Source organism: Mytilus trossulus, chromosome 10 (genome assembly GCF_036588685.1).
Source record: "Mytilus trossulus isolate FHL-02 chromosome 10, PNRI_Mtr1.1.1.hap1, whole genome shotgun sequence".
Lineage (NCBI taxonomy): Eukaryota > Metazoa > Mollusca > Bivalvia > Mytilida > Mytilidae > Mytilus > Mytilus trossulus.
The window spans coordinates 24,105,733-24,124,068 of record NC_086382.1 but is presented as its reverse complement, the minus strand read 5'-3'; the positions used below and the strand labels follow the sequence as shown (position 1 = coordinate 24,124,068).

General features: G+C 31.7%; 1 protein-coding gene across 1 annotated transcript in view; it reads left to right on the top strand.

The window, feature by feature from the left end:
- Positions 1–18,336, top strand: part of LOC134687084 (uncharacterized) — a 139,224-nt gene that overhangs the window by 49,900 nt on the left and 70,988 nt on the right. Inside the window, exons 7-17 of the mRNA XM_063547062.1 lie at positions 1,343–1,579; positions 3,195–3,431; positions 3,761–3,997; positions 6,716–6,772; positions 7,390–7,518; positions 8,527–9,009; positions 10,405–10,461; positions 11,999–12,469; positions 14,323–14,379; positions 16,235–16,363; positions 17,163–17,639. Of these exons, the coding sequence (XP_063403132.1) occupies positions 1,343–1,579; positions 3,195–3,431; positions 3,761–3,997; positions 6,716–6,772; positions 7,390–7,518; positions 8,527–9,009; positions 10,405–10,461; positions 11,999–12,469; positions 14,323–14,379; positions 16,235–16,363; positions 17,163–17,639 (2,571 nt within the window). The remainder of the gene's footprint in view (positions 1–1,342; positions 1,580–3,194; positions 3,432–3,760; positions 3,998–6,715; positions 6,773–7,389; positions 7,519–8,526; positions 9,010–10,404; positions 10,462–11,998; positions 12,470–14,322; positions 14,380–16,234; positions 16,364–17,162; positions 17,640–18,336) is intronic.

Below are 18,336 nucleotides of genomic sequence, written 5' to 3'. Positions count from 1 at the left end.
ATCATACCACTTCTTCACATAACTATTTTTTGGTTACATCGTTATAATCTAAATGTTTTATTTTATTTCAAACTAAGAGACATTGAATAGCTTTAATAAGACCACTATCCAACAGAGTCAAAGTGGAACTGATTTGATAAAGATTTGAGTCACAGTACGGGTAACAACACTGAGTAAATCCTGTAGTAAATGTTCAGCTATGATAGGTAACAACATGTAAAAAGAATCAATTTAAACAAACAAACAAAAAAAAAGCAGCCTGAAATACACAAAACAAAAACGAAACACAAAAGAGAAGGATTTCGAATGGTAAAAATTGGCCTTAATTTTTTTATATTTCTTTTAATCGGGCCAAAAAGTACAAATGTTACATAGAATTACTTGTGAGAATACTATTAGGACATACTTATATCTTTTTGCATCTCCCTTTAAAATGAATGAACCGTCCCCAGCTATAATTTTAATAGTTTTGGGCATAATTATTCTTGACATCTATGATCCAAAAAGCTTTATATATGATGATTTCTATATATATAAAAAAATTGAAATCTTTTGGTGACAAAATATTTAGAATCGCAGGTGGCAGTCTAGGTGTTCAAACGGCTTTGAGGTCTGTAAAATGTCCGTAATCGTCATATTTTGACGAAATGTCCAAAATGAGTTTACTTTTGAGAAACATATGTACTTTTATGAAATCATATGAGTCATTTTGTGCTGCTTGTGAACCTTTCCCTTAATTTGACAGATATCAACCAACGTCAATCATTGACTTGCAGTATGCTGACTAAGAACAGGCACATAAGATAAGTGAAGGTGTTGAGGACGTAGTTGAGCTCTGTATTCTTCTTACCTGATAAAATGCCGAATAGTTGTAAAAGGTACAACATAAAACCTACGAATGAATAACTCACAATGGTATGACTCGTCAGATCGAACAATACAGGCTATAATTTAAACAATACTTACAATACATTTACAACATCCCAGGTATAGATTACCTTATCCGTATTTGGCACAACTTTTTTGAAATTTTGGATCCTCAATGCTCTTCAACTTTGTACTTGTTTGGGTTTATAAATATTTTTGATTTGAGCGTCACTGATGAGTCTTATGTAGACGAAATGCGCGTCTGGCGTACTAAATTATAATCCTGGTTCCTTTGATAACTTCCAATTAAAGAAGAGTTAGAGATGAATTGAACGAGGAAATACTCGTTTATAATCTTAAATGACGCTGTATCGATTTATTTATGATAGATATCAATCTAAGATTACAATATCTAGTTAAGACAAGACAACAATCATCATAAATTTTCTCACCTTCGTTAGTTTGAATATTTCAGACGATGAGTGTAAGAGAACAGTTAAAGGTACGGAATATCGAGGGGCAATGAGCGTTACTGTAAGCGGCAAGACCTGTCAGAGATGGGATTCAACTACTCCCCATCAACCTTCAGACTATCAATTCATAGATACATATAAACACAACTTTTGTCGTAATCCAGGCGATAAGGACAGACCTTGGTGTTATACAACCGACCCAGATGACCGCAGAGATTATTGCGATATTCCTTTGTGTGGTAAGTAAAGATGTTAAGTAAAAGTATTTTACCAATGTAAAGGTCTATTAAATCTACTTAGACGATACGAATGAACAGTGAAATATTAAATTTGAAATACAATAGTTGCTCTCATCTGTGATAACAAATTGTCTGGATTGAAGGCAATTGCTACGTAAACATTTGAAATATTGCAGACGTGTTATCAGAGGTGATGACACAAATTAACCCGAGATCGTGTGATTAACAGATTAAAGACTATCAAAGTTGTTAATTTGGCATAAACATGTCACGTAAAGATAATAGTTCTAGATCAGTCAAACTAAGATTTAACCTCAAAATAATTGCAACAGAAATTGTTTGAGTTCGAATCTATAGCATTATGCCTTTCATATACACAGAAAAGAGTACCATAAAATCTAACTTGAGCAAAACTCAAAATCAGCTTTTTTAATTTCCTATGGAAATTAACGTTCAAAGGGGAGATAACTCTTGCAAAAATGAGTCTTTTTTGGTCAGTTTTGGATTTTTTGTCTTGAAATTTATGTATAGTATGATACTTTGATGGGGTTATAAGTTTATTGACTAAACTATATAATCTTCTGCTCATGAAATATACGAAACCAAAATGTTATGGGTAGTTTTATTTTTTTGTGCATTTTTCATAAAAGAAATAATTTATTGCAAATTTTAAGCTTTGTGACCATTTTGAGTAAATAATGTGAAAATTTGGTATGGTTTATATCTGTATATTATATTTTTTCAGCAACATACTTATCGAAAGAAACTTTAAACAACAAAAAGAAGAATACATGCTTCATTAATTTTATTAAATTTATTAAATTTGAGATTCATTAACTTGACATGTTGAAAAAATCAATAAATAAATAAATTAGGACAAACATATATTTTTTGACGTCTCCCTTTAAAATTTATGAAGTTATGATCTTTTTATTTTAAGGTCAATAACCTCAGCCCCCCCCCCCCTTTTCCCCCGAGCAATAATTTTTTTTTAGACATAATTAATCTTGGTAGCCATCCAAAACTTTAAGGTCTGTAAAATGTCCGTTATTGTCATATTTTGACAGTAAATTCCATAGCAAGCTAACCTTTGAGAATACTATGTACTTTTATGAAATGGAATAATTTTTCAGCATTAGGGTATTTGAATTATATCATTTACGAACCAAATTATGCCCTCTTTTTAATAAAGTTAATATTTTAAGTCATTTTGTGCTGTTTACCTTTTCCTTAATTTGACAGACATCAACCAATGTCAATCAGGCACATAAGGTATGTGACAGTGTTGAGGACTTAGTTGAGCTCTGTAGTCTTCTCCTTACCTGATAAAATGCCGAAAGGTACAACATAAAACAAACAACGAATACATAGCTCAATATGGTTTGACTCGTCAGATCGCACAACACAGGCTATGATATAAAAAAATACTGACAATACATTTACAAGATCCACAATATTAAAGAAGACTTAGAGATGAATTAAACTATGAAATACTCGTATATAATCTTTAATAACGCCGTAAGGCTTTATTTATAAAAGATATCAATCTAAAGTAACCAGTTTAGACAAGTAATCATCATAAACTTTGTCACCTTCGTTAGTTTGAATATTTCAGCCGATGAGTGTAAGAGAACAGATAAAGGTACGGAATATCGAGGGACAATGAGCGTTACTCAAAACGGCCAGACCTGTCAGAGATGGGATTCAAATACTCCTCATCAACCTTCAGACTATGAATTCATAGATACATATAAACACAACTTTTGTCGTAATCCAGGCGATAAGAACAGACCTTGGTGTTATACAACCGACCCAGATGACCGTTCGGAGTATTGCGATATTCCTTTGTGTGGTAAGTAAAGATGTTTAGTAAAAGTATTTTACCAATGTAAAGTTCTATTAAATCTACTTAGACGATACGAATGAACAGTGAAACATTAAATTTGAAATACAATAATTGCTTTCATCTGTGATAACAAATTGTCTGGATTGAAGGCAATAATTGCTACTTAAACATTTGAATTGTTGCAGACGTGTTATCAGAGGTGATGACACAAATTAACCCAAGATCGTGTGATTAACAGATTAAAGACTATCAAAGTTGTTAATTTGGCATAAACATGTCACGTGAGACAATAATCATCATAAATTTTCTCACCTTCGTTAGTTTGAATATTTCAGACGGTGAGTGTAAGAGAACAGTTAAAGGTACGGAATATCGAGGGGCAATGAGAGTTACTGAAAGCGGCAAGACCTGTCAGAGATGGGATTCAAATACTCCCCATCATCCTTCAGACTATGAATTCGTAGATACATATAAACACAACTTTTGTCGTAATCCAGGCGATAAGGACAGACCTTGGTGTTATACAACCGACCCAGATGACCGTTCGGATTATTGTGATATTCCTTTTTGTGGTAAGTAAAGATGTTTAGTAAAAGTATTTTACTAATGTAAAGGTCTATTTAATCTACTTAGACGATACTAATTAACAGTGAAACATTAAATTTGAAATACACTAAATGTCTGGATTGAAGGCAATTGCTACGTAAACATTTGAATCGTTGCAGACGTGTTATCAGAGGTGATGACACAAATTAACCCGAGATCGTGTGATTAATAGAGTAAAGACTATCAAAGGTGTTAATTTTGGCACAAACATGTCACGTAAAGATAATAGTTGTAGTCCAATCAAACTAAGATTTAACCTCAAACTAATTGCAACAGAAATTGATTTAGTTCTAATCTATAGCATTATGCCCTTTATATACACAGAAAAAAGTCCCATAAAATCTAACTTGAAGAAAGCTCAAAATCAGCTTTTTTTATTTCCTATCCTATGGAAATTACCATTGGACATGTTGGAAGGGGAGATAACTCTTGCAAAAATGAGTCTTTTTTGGTCAGTTTTGGGTTGTTTGTCTTGAAATTTATGTAAAGTATGATACTTTGATGGGGTTATAAGTTTGTATTTGACTTAACTATATAATCTTCTGCTCATATAATATACGAAACTAAAATGTTATGGTAGTTTTATTTTTTTGGTGCATTTTTCATAAAAGAAAATGCAAATTTTAAGCTTTGCAACCATTTTGAATAAATAATGTGAACATTTGGTATTGTTTATATCTGTATATTATATTTATTTCAGCAACTTACTTATCTAAAGAAACTTTTAACCACAAAAAGAAGAATACATGCTTCATCAAATTTATTAAATTTGAGATTCTTTACCTTGACATGTTGAAAAATTCAATAAATGGTCAACTAATGAATTACGAAATCAAGATTATAGCCTGATAAAAGATATGAAAACACCTTAAGAGTTGTTTGTTACACTCCGTTTTGTATCAATTTTTATTGATATATCTGTCTTTTTTGCAAGAGTTATTTCCCTTTTTAATGCAAATCTCCATAGGAATTTTAAATGGTGATTTTTTTAGTCTTCCTCAAGTTAGATTTTATGGGACTTTTTTCTGCTTATATTTAGGGTATAATGCTTAAGATTAAAACTTAAAAATCTTCTGTTGCAATAACTTTCAGGTTAGGTTCAAATTTATGCTAAATTGACTGGACTATTATATAAACATAATCTATGCTATAAATGTACCATGAATTGTAAAAAAAATCTTATAAAAAAAAAGCTCGATATGAAATTATCATTTCTCGTATGAAAAGTATTATGATAGAAAATTGAAACTTCATCACAGCATATCAAAACCGGAAATCTGACTTCCATAGATTAAAATTATGAGATAAAAAAAGATTGAAAGTCGAAAAGTTTAAAGATCAAATATATATAATGGGGTATGATTCTGTCTGCAGTTGTATTTCATACATGTATGATGTAGTGCATTTGGCCATTTTGACGATATTTGATTTATTCTCTAAATTTTATGGCATGCCAATATCCATGAAGTCAATCAATGTTTTGATTTGCACAACAGTTAATATATTTCGTTGGACACTTAAATTCATGGATAAAATCATTGACAAAAACCACGAAAATTGGTTCCCACAAATAAAAGTACTTTCACAGTATAATGGCAATTGATCTATTTTCGGTCTTATTTAATATTTATCGTCATGAACATTGATGTTTTAACTTAAACTTTATCTGTTTACTAGCTGATCCATGTTTTTTTTACATAAATTAAACATCTTTCATCAAATTATTCGTTTTTTGTTAGATTTTACATTTGTATTCTATATTTTTTTACTTATTGACGGGCAACCCAGACAAAAATTATTACTTGTTCTGGTGTTCAATTGAAAAAATCGGTTATAGCTTTTCCAGACCAGACCCCTGAAACGTTTGATCAATACCTTAGCTGACCGAAAGACTTGTGGTTTTACGATTTAAGCCATCATCATCATATTTTGATTTTTTAGTGTGAATTATTTACTTTTAATGTTACAGCTTCTACTTTTAAAAAAAAATACCCCTTTTCATTCTCTATACTGTTACATGTTTCATAGGTCAGCTGTTTGGTATGTTTGTCCTCATCGAAGCATATTGCTTTAACTGAAGTCCATACTATTTCTATCTTTCTCTGGTTTAAGGTTAAGTTTGAGCCAAATTACGAAACACATAAATTTAATCAGATCAAACTTTGTTTTTCTAATGGATGGGCTTTACTAAGGTATTTAGAACACACAGAACAAAAACTTCCTAACAGATTTGCCCTACTACGGGAAAAGAACGACTGTTCATTTTTAAGATAAAATGAACGACAACTTCTGGGTAAAAATCTTTGTGAAAATTTAAACTAAAAAAAACATGGACAATTTCGGAATTTTGGACATGACCTTTACATAACTGGTCATCAATTTAATTTATTCCTTACTCAACACTTTTTGAATCCACTTGTTCATTAGGGTCCACTCTACAGAAATACACATCTATCAGCATCATTCAGTCTTCCAGGTCAAGAAATTGGTAAACAAAATAATCATGAAAATTGAGTGACTCAAAGTCAAAAACTCATATTGTAACTTTCTTTATACCAGCATATTATTGTTCGTAGGCAATTTGAACAAATATAAATCGTGTTTAATGTTTATTCTAGGAATATGTACATAGAGGCATGTTCATTATAACTTCCCATATACAATTACATGGTTTTATGTTTTAGAGTGTGAAAATCCTGGAACACAGTATCGCGACCCAGACGATTATATTTGTAAAGCAAGTAGGTATTTAATTTAAATTAAATTACAACTTGAAGCACCTAAGGTAACATAATATATGTTGCATAAATGATCACTATTGTCTCGCTTGACTGCATCAAAAAGCGAGACATATGTATGATATGTACGGGGTCGTTTAGGTTTGTTTATTTTTTATGGTGAACCACTAGTGGTAAGTCTGAGATATTCGGTATACAGCTGTATTAGTATTGGCACATCTAACTTCCATGGAGATTATTTGGCTCAGCCCCATCAGTTATAATCCATTGACTTTGAAACATTTGTTTAGTTTTCACGTATAAGTTTGTAATTAGGTCAGTTTCTTGGGAACCACTAGTGGCAAGTAAATGATAATTTGTATGCAGTTGTTTAAGCATTAGAAGATCTGGTTTCAATTTGCGAATGAAATAATTTTTACTATGATTCTTGATGACCAAGATAAAGTCGGTAGTGACCAGCCCATATAGTTTAGACTGTCCATGTCTTTGTTCATATTGTTAAAGTGATTCAATTTACTAATGTTATAATTTTCGCTATGATCCTTGTTAACCAAAATAAGAGATTATCAAAAAATAAAGGGAGCATCACACAACATAATGTCAATTGATTTATTTTACAGTTGGCAGCTACCAGGATCCTTGTTCGACAACTGTAAGCAGTTGTTTCTCTCCTTTAATTTGTGCGCTAAGTGTATGTGATTGTGAACCAGCGCACTTCTACAACGAACATGATAACAGATGTCACCCACGTATGTCTTTATCATTAGGATGAGTTGAAAAAATTAAGTTGATTTGTCCATAAGTTAATAAGAGAAACTCATAAACTTAATTTTGTTATTTACCTCTACATCATTTTTGATTGAAGAACATTGACAATTATACCTCATCTTCATGTTTCGGAAATAAGAAGACTAAATAGTTATCAAAAGTACCAGGATTATAATTTTATACGCCAGACGCGCGTTTCGTCTACATAAGACTCATCAGTGACGCTCAGATCGAAATAGTTAAAAAGCCAAATAAATACAAAGTTGAAGAGCATTGAGGATCCAAAATTCCAAAAAGTTGTGCCAAAAACGGCTAAGGTAATCTACTCCTGGGGTAAGAAAATCCTTAGTTTTTTTGAAAAATTTAAAGTTTTGTAAACAGAAAATTTATAAAAATGGCAATTTATAAAAATATTGCAAGACAAAATTGTGATTAGATACGCGTTTCTACTTTGTGTCTTGTTTCTGTTGATTGTCAAGATAATCGCTAAGTTCTTTGTTGGTGATCTTATTGATGCACTGATAGATGCATAAGATAATAAAGATATATTCAAATTCATAAATTAAAAAAAGAAGCAAGACCACAACAAACAGCAACCACTGACTTACAAGATCCTGACTTGGAACAGGCATTTTTAGAAGGGAGCAATGTTAAGCTTTGGCCCTTTTCCTTACATGAGATATGCTACTTAGGGGCGAAAAGTACAACACAAAAATCAACAACGAATACGCTGAAATTACCATAACTGTTTAGATCGACACCACAAAGCCTGTAATTTAAATCAAACAACTTGACAATACAGTAATAAGGTCAACGATAGTATATTAACTTAGATATAAAGTAAAGGAGGAAAATACTCTTTAATAATCTTAACGACGAAGGATCAATTCGTGTATGATATATAGCAATATAAAGTATCAATACACAGTTAAAAAAAAAGACAATGATTCTCATCAATTTCCTTATTTTCGTTAGTTTGAATATTGCAGGCGATGAGTGTAAAAGAACATATAAAGGTACTGAATATCGAGGGGCAATCAGCGTTACTGAAAAAGGCAGGACCTGTCAGAGTTGGGATTCAAATACTCCCCATGTTCCTACAGACTATGCCTTAGTAGATACATTTAAACACAACTTTTGTCGTAACCCAACTGATAGCGATAAGGACCTGCCTTGGTGTTATACCATTGACCCTGATAAGCGTTGGGAGTATTGCAATATTCCCTATTGTCTTGAATGTAAAACGACATCAAAAGGTTTAGAATATCTAGGAACTATTAGCGTTACTCGCAATAACGTGAACTGTCAGAGATGGGATGTTCAAACTCCTCATCGTCCTCGAAACTTTACGGACGTATCTAAATATCAACACAACTATTGTCGTAATCCAATCGTCGACCAAGAAAGTGGACCTTGGTGTTATACCATGGATCCGGATGACACATGGGATTTATGCGATATTCCTATTTGTGGTAAGTATATATAGATTTTAGTAACAGTAGTTAACCGATGTTAATGTTAATTAAATCCACAAAGACGATAAAAATCAACAGTGAAGCACTAAAATGTGAAGAAATAACACGAGTTGAATGAAGAGCTAAAACAGGTGCATTGATAGAAGTGTAAGCGTCTCTGTTGCATCATCTACGATATTAATTCATCAGAAATTCTTCTTGAACCGCAGGAACAGTGAAAAGTATTTTAATTGAATTTAAACACTGACATATTACATTGGTCAAGAAATACAGGTAAACTAAAGTATCAATTTAAGTCGTTATTTATCATAGTTTTGTGGGAACAGCTGAATGTAGTTAAATTATTTCATATGATTATTTTAAAGATTGAAAAAATTACTTTTTGCTATTTTGTAAGAAATTGAAATACATCCTGGTTTAGTAAAATCTTAGTAAATCACTGTTAAATATTTTTTTTGGCCGAAATGAAATTACTTTGAAATGCAAAACAAGTTCCATGTATTTATCATTTAGAAATTTTGCTACGTTAGTTTCATAAACAAACATGTTTGAAACTATTGCTTCTTGTATAAAATCAATCGCATGTACAGGTTAAACCAAAGTTCTTTCTATCGTTGCATTTACATTTAATATACATTAAACGAAGTTGCGGAGGATATGATGGTTTTGACCCGTCGGTCAGTCCTGTTCTTAACATCGCATAGTCTCTGAAACCACACTACAGAATTCCATAAAACATTTTCAGATAAGAACATACTAAGTAGATGTGTATATTGACAGGAGATTATGTTTATGGCTTTTTCTTTAAGTTACGCCTGTTTGAATTTATTTTGCTACAAAATGCTACTTGTTTGTCATCGCAATTCCTCTGAAACCAATGTGCTTGTGATACCCTCGGGGAAATAAATTTCCACCAGCAGTGGCATATAAAAATTTCATCTCCGGTTTCATACATTTATCTATAATAGGTAACTTAACACGGATACTTTACTAAGTTCTTGACACGGAGAAGTATAAATCAATCAAAAAATCAAATCAAAGTCAAAGTGTGTTATCTTCGAAAGACGTGGTTAATTAAATGTATAACCGTTTTGTAACAATTATGGATAAATTCGCTGTAGACGATCTACTCTAAGATTTAAAGACATAACAAGCCTGTTCGATTGCTGTTATTCTCTCATTACTTTAATGAAAGATAAATTAGTCGCAATTTACCTGCCTGTTCTAATGAAATCTAAGTCATATTGTAACTTGCTTTATCTCGTTTATATCAGTATGTGATTGTCTTTACGAAATGTAATTAAACAATCGTGCAAACTGTGTATTCCTAGCAAAAAAAAATAGAGAGACATGCCAAGATAACTGCCCTGTTACAATAATGATTTTTTATAGATTGTCAAGATCCTAGATTGCAGTTCCTTGACCCAATGGATAATATTTGTAAAGCAGGTAGGATAGAACTAATTCTAAAGCAACTAAAAAGCATATGAGGTATATTATGCATGATATGGTGTGATCCATTTGTAGTTTGATGATGTGAACGGTTCAATTTGGTTTTGACTTTGCCATCTTATTTAGGTATATAAAGAAAGTAAGCTATAAAGGGCCGCAAAATTAATGGTGTAAAAAACGTTTAAACGGGCAAACCAACAGTATAACTTATATAAAAACGAAAAACACGTATATGGTCTTTCCGAATTGATTTTTCTCTATGTTCAGTATTTTTCTGATTTGACTTTACACTACATAAACAGATGACAACCACTGAATATCAGATTCCTGACTTAGGATAGATGCATCACTTAGTAGCCTTTTCTCCAATGACCTTTCCCATACTTGAATTGTAAATTAAGATGTATCCATACTCGTTTCGAAGCTGAGAAATATTCGCGAATTTGGTTAAATTTTAGGGTAAATTAGAATCAGAAAAATCATTTTGTGATGACTCTCAACAAGGTATATTTAATTCTCCTCTCATACAATAAGTTAGATTATAAAAAAATATTTCTTTGCATACTTTTTAAAAACTGCATATCATTGACACCTATAAGAAGTTAATAAGAGGTTATTCTATGATTCCCTGCTCTTAAAATCAGCACAAGTAGTAAATTTAGTGACTGGTCAAAAACTGTAACATTCCGCATGTCAGAACATATAATTTGCGTTTCTCCTTTAAAGGCGCTTTATGAATATTGAAAACGTTGAAATCTATAGTTTTAATCGTTCCAGATATTCGTAGAATATCTTATTGTGTGATAAGATATATTGACCGAAATAGTAGGTGCCGACCATGCCAATTGTATTATAAATTGTTATTATGGAACATTTATGTTATTCTACTTAATATTCATTTCATAATAAAGTATCGCTTATTATGCAATTTGTAATATTTTGTTCCAAACATTGTCAAGATAAGAGAGAAGGAAAAGGGTAACACAACCTACTGTCTTTAAGAAATCAAACCAAAAAAATACAGATATTGGGTAGCGTGTATCATATGTGCTCGTCAATGATACTAATTAGTTATGATAAAATCATTGAACAAACTTATTAAGATACATTAAAAAACCGGAGCAAACAGATGGTGTTTTTAAAAGTTTGGCTAGACATTAAACCAGGATCAGACCATCATTTTTCCTAAAATGTCCTGTACCTACTCAGAAACATGGCAGTTGCATTCAAATAGTAAGTTACTAAGCGTATTGGCATATATTTTTGTTGCAATTCAGTTTTCCTGTTCCTTGTATACCCTCCCTTACTTATAGTTCGTGTGTTTCTCTCGGTTTAAGTTTGTTACCTGGATTACTTGTCTACCAAACGATTGATGACTTTTGAACACCGGTAAACTACTGGTTCTACCACCAACAAGTGAAACGTTGAGTTGATAAAATAAAATTGTCCCAAAATTCATGAAATAAACTTATATGTATATGTTACAAAAAAAAATATAAGCAATGTATCATCTTGTTTAGTTTGAATATTGTAGGCGAGGAGTGTAAGTTGACAACCGAGGGCGCAGAATACCGAGGGACAATCAGCGTGACTGCCAGTGGTAAGACCTGTCAGGGATGGAATTCAACTACTCCTCATTATCCCCAAAACTATCCGTCCGTTCGTAAATATAGACACAACTATTGTCGTAATCTAGATAATGATTCTTCACCTTGGTGTTATACAATGGACCCTGATGACCGTTGGGAGTATTGTAATATTCCCTCTTGTCAAGAGTGTAAGACGACATTAGATGGTTCTGATTATCGAGGAACGATCAGCGTAACTGTCAACAACAAGATCTGTCAGAGATGGGATGTAGAAACTCCTCATCTTCCTAAAAACTTTACGTTCGTATCAGCATTTAAACATAACTATTGTCGTAATCCAGATGGTGATTCGTCAACTTGGTGTCATACGATGGACCCTGATGACAGGTGGGACCGTTGTAATGTTCCCTTCTGTAGTAAGTATACATTTTAAATAGCAGTAGTTAAACGATTTTAAAACCCATCAATCCACTTAAAAGAAACAAAGGTAAACTAGAGTGTGGAGAGATCACATTAATTCATAGAAGAGCGAAATCATGTGCAATTATAGGGTGAGTATGTTGAATCATTCGAAATGCAAATCCATACTAAGTCAATATGTGTCAATCGAAGAGGACATAATCAATAGGTGGATCACACACTACTTCTTTTCCTTCATCCATCAAAATTGATACCCATTAAAATAAATGAACTTGAACTTGATAAAGCTTTGAAAAGTCAAAAGAGAACATTCTCCCTTTAAAATTTCGTAAATAAGCATATTGACCTATACTTTATTTTTACTCTTTTGGTTTCTTTATTAATCCCCGATCAATATGCACTTGTGTTATGAAAAACTTGTTTTTTGAAACTGTGTAGCAAACCTCCTTAAATTAGAATTATGACAGAATTATTCATTCTTGAATAAAACTTGCATTTCAACTATTTTTTTGAAAATTAATATCATTTGTACTTAACCATCGATGATTATACTAAATTTAACTTGGTGATTATATATGAAGAATACACAAAGCTGTCATTTATAGTTCAAAGCTTGCAAACTAATACCAAAGGGCTAAATTTTAAAAAAAATCCCATAATCCTTTCAACTAAGCATAATGTGTACAATACTATACGCCAACCCAACAGTTTTACACTCGTAGATAAATTCACACCTTTGCTTATTCAAATTTATGCCAGGTTCACCATTTTTTTCTTTGTTGTAAGGACGTAAAAAACCCTTTTATGATTCCTGCTCCCTAAGGCTTACGCTGGATCTGGACACGTAACTACAACGTCCGACTGGTTTACGACAGATTTCCAGGCGTATGTACAGTTTACAGTGTACTATTTACAGTTTGTTCGATTTTACGAGTTTCCATTTTGTCATTTACCAGTTTTAAACAGTAAAAACGGTGGTGTTGCCGCTTGTCAAATTCGTGTTTGTGTAAAATAAAATTTTATCCGCCATTGCAATTAAATTTATTGATATCATATATGAAAATGATCGCTAGAATGTTTTTTCTAATACTCGCTGATTTAAAAAAAATGTAATTTGTATTTTAAATGAAAGTGAGAGCAACGGAAATCGACATCTATTTTACTCTTAGACACGTCAAATAAAAAAAGATTGGTTACTTTCAACCAATTACACTTAAATATCGCAATCAATTTGATACAACCGGATTAAACATATCATCTAGCGTTTCATATCTATGTAGGGTAACTTTACACGGATACTTTTTCAAGTTCTTGCACCGAAGAAGAAGAAAGAATGAAATATTCGAATAACAAAGCTTATTCTAGTTCTAAAAAAACATGTAACTAGACCAAACTGTAATGGTATTTTGACAAAAATGTGGAAACATCTATCAGTAAGATTAAAATTACACTTGTTATCCTTAATTATACACTGCCTTTATCACTGAAATATTTTTTTTTGTCTCAATGATTTTTAAGATAACAAGCCTGAATGTAGGACAGCAGTCATATATTCCATTTATAATTTGATTAAATCAAACTAGACAACACAAGCAGAACTTGATGAATATTTCGTCACTGTAATACAATTTGATTATTTCTTAACAAATATAGCTGATTAAACGATTTGTTACTTGTTTTGTCTGTCACAATTACAAATTGGAACTTTGTGTTTGTTATCTATTCTATTTAGGGCATATATTTTGAAATCCCCTTCCTGTAAAATTTGACTCGAAGGCATATTATAACTTGCTTTAGACAAGCATATTTGAATTGCTACTCAAGAATAACTCTTACTATTTTTTTTAAGGTTGTGAAAATGTGGAAACGCAATATCGAGACCTAACGGATGGCATTTGTAAAGCAAGTGAGTGCTTTAATAATTACTTTATTGTAAATCAAACACAGCTCAAAGAAAATAAGGTATCACATGTATAACATGTATTTTTTTTTCATTTATACTTTTAAAATGTAAAATGTTTGTTTTGACCTTTGCTTTGTCATTTTACGAATGTGTTTCGGCAAATAAAAGAAAAAGACAGACAGTTAAGCTGGCAGACAATGGAAAATGTATCTTACATTTTTATCTGGATATCTTTAGTTATTTTACTTAACTGTTCATATTGAAAACATAAATTATACAGCATTATAACATGTTGTTCACACCATATCCAGATAATGCGGGCTAAAAAGAGAAAGACAACTAAATGTCATAATTTAGTAAAGGTATGCAACGGACTCGAAAGTTGATAAGTAGAAATAATTCTAGTTCATTTATATGTTTTGATGTTTAGTGTGAGGTCCATTTTCACTGAACTAGTACACCATTTTATTTAGGAGCCAACTGAGGATCCCTTCCCAGTGCGGGATTTGCTCGCTTGATTGACGATCCATTGTTGACTTTCGACTGTTGTCTACTCTTTTGGTTGGGTTGTAGTCTCGTTGACATATTCCCCATTTCCATTCTCAATTGTAATCACTTTACGAAATTTTTTTGTCAAGGATATTGATGATATAAAAATAATGTCATTTTTTTATGCACGAATGAATTTTGCAATCTGGCGCATTCAGTGCCATTCCATTTAAATACATGTATATGTGATAAGGTATTCAGTGACTTTCAAAATTTCCTCCGACAAAGAACGGTTTTGAGGATTATATGAATAGACGCAAACTGAAAAAAAGAACAATTTACCTACATTTCGAAATTAAACTTCTGCCACTCAATCAATATATGTTTTAAGACCTTAATTTTATTTCTAACATTCCAACCTGAGGTATTAAAAGTAATGAATAATCAGAACAGAACTAGAACATTAACAAAAAGAATATAATAGCATTTTGCCTGAGTCAAACCCCCCCTTCCATCAAATTAGGGATAACATATTTGTATATATTTCAATCAGAGGTAATAAATATGTTGCAATTTGGATATAACCTCCGGTAAATGACATATATTTAATATCATGCTGGAAACAAGCTCTTTGTTGTGACTCTACTAATGGTAATAGTCATGGTTTTAAACTAAAAACATATCGCAAAGTTAAAAATAATTTTGAATGAGAAAAATATCTTCTACTTGACCTTAACAAAAGTGTTATTTCTAAAATGATAAAAATCAGAATTAGTAATAGTAAATTACTAATAGAACTTGGTAGATATACTAGATCACCTTTAGAACAGATAATTTGTCCAATTTGAAAGGATGGAATTGAAGATGAGTTCCATTTCCTCATTCAATGTAAAGCGTTAGAACTTTAATAGAAATGTACTCTTTTGTAATTTAAGTGATATAGTTCCATCTTTTGCTAATATGTATAAACAAGATAAGTTTAGTTTCATTTTGAAAAGTAATGATACGGACATTAGTACTGTAAGTGTAGCTGGAATAAGCGATATGTATGATTTGAACATTCATTTAAAGCAGACATAATGTTGTTAAGAGCTTTTATAGTATTAAAGCTAATTGTAATGGCTTGAATTAAAAATATTGCATGAAAAACACCTCCACGCAATGTAAATATAAAATATGTATCTCTTATCATTGAGGAAATATGTTTGGTTTGTTTTTTTGTTTTTCTTTGTTTGTTTGTTTATTTTTGTATTTGTATTTTGTAAATGTCGGCTGGTATCATTTCTGTTTAGGAATTTACACCAATAAAATTATTTGATTTGATTTGATTTTATCATAAGAATCTATTTTGATTGAATTTTTTTTACAGTTGGAAGCTATCTGGATCCCTGTTCTACAACTGTAAGCAGTTGTTTCTCTCCTCTAATTTGTGCGTCTGGGATATGTGATTGTCAACCAGCGCACTTCTATAACGAACATGATAAAAGCTGTTACCCACGTATGTGTTTATCATCAAGTTTAGTTGACAAAATTAAGTTCAATTGTTTATTAGTTAACGAATCAAACCAATTAATATACTTTTCTTGTAGGAAATAACTTATATCATTTAGTATTTGGTGATAAAATATTGATAATCATACCACATCTTCATATTTCGGAACGAAATATATTGCATGGGCAAAGTGATTTAAGTTACTTATTGCTCAGTCTTTAGTTTTCTAACTTGTGTTTAAAATACTTTTGTTTGTCATGTCGTCGATTTTAATGTTTGCCATGGCTGCACAAAATGCTAGTTTAGTAAATTACTGAAGATATAACTGTTTCACCGAAAACGTCATAAGATAATAAAGGGATTTTCAAACTCACGTATTTAAATTGAAACAATAGCGCAACAAACGGCGACCGCTGACCTACAGGCTTCTGACTTTATAAAGGCACATTTTAAAGGAAACAACGTACAGCTCCAAATTCTTTTCCTAACCTGAGATAATGCCGATTAAAGGCGAAAAAGTACGAATAAAAAAAAAACGTCGAAAAAGCTGAAAATGACATAACACATTAGATCGGCACAACAAATCCTGTCATTTTGAATGAAATAAAGCTAAAAATACAGTTACAAGGTCAGTTATATTAAATTATCTTGCAAATAAATTGAACGACAAACAAACTCTTATACAATCTTTACACCGACGGATCAATTTATGTATGATAGATAGCAATATTAGGTTTCAATTCATAGTTAAAAAAGACAATAATTGACATCAATTTCATAACCTTCGTTAATTTCAATATTGCAGGCGATGAGTGTAAGAGAACAGATAAAGGTTATGAATATCGAGGGGCAATCAGCGTAACTGATGAAGGCAGGACCTGTCAGAGGTGGGATTCAAATACTCCCCATAATCCTTCAGACTATGCCTTAGTAGATACATTTAAACACAACTTTTGTCGTAACCCAACGGATAGCAATAAGGACAGACCTTGGTGTTATACTATTGACCCTGATAAGCGTTGGGAGTATTGCACTATTCCCTATTGTCTTGAGTGTAAAACGACAGCAAAAGGTACTGAATATCTAGGAACGATCAGTGTTACCCAAAGCAACAGGAACTGTCAGAGGTGGGATTCAACTACTCCTCATCATCCTGAAAACTTTACAGTGTTATCCAGATTTAAACATAACTATTGTCGTAATTTTTTCGATTATTCAACACCCTGGTGTTATACCATGGATCCAGCAGAAACTTGGGAATATTGTAATATTCCTTTTTGTGGTAAGTTAGACTATAGATTTTAAGTACAGAATATATAAACTGAAGTTAAAACAAGAAAACTTGGAAATCACATTGATTAACAGAAAGGATAACCGTCCACTATGTTGCACCATCTACGACGCAAATACATCAGACAAGACTTCTCGAACGGGATATCTAACAGAGTAAAACATATTTCAAGTGAGGTGACACAGGGACACATTATATTGATAAACCAATACAAGGAAGTCGATATTCCTCATGCTTTTGTTGGAGCAGCATTACCTTTGTTCAAATTATTAAAACTTTGCATAGTTCGTTTTTGTTTCTTTTTGATAAATGGAAAAGTATAATATTTGAGAAAAACCCTCGTAAACCACAGATGATTACTGTTTTTTTTTACGAAATCCACTGACTTACAATGTAAGAAAATTAGAAATTGTCCCAACTTTTTATTATTTGGTTATTTGTTTTTCAGTGTTTATCGTGTTAATTTTCGGTCATATTATTAAGCAAAATCTTGTCTATCATGAACTGGTAAGTGAAAATTGCATGAGACATATATATATTCTTATATCTACTTTAAACTTGGATGAGGTTTTGGAATTAAGTCTGATGTTCGGACTCTTTGTTGTTTTTACCTACGATACAATGTTAACTATTTTACACCATAACATACTTTTATATGTTCATATAAGACTATATAGCTCTTGAAAGA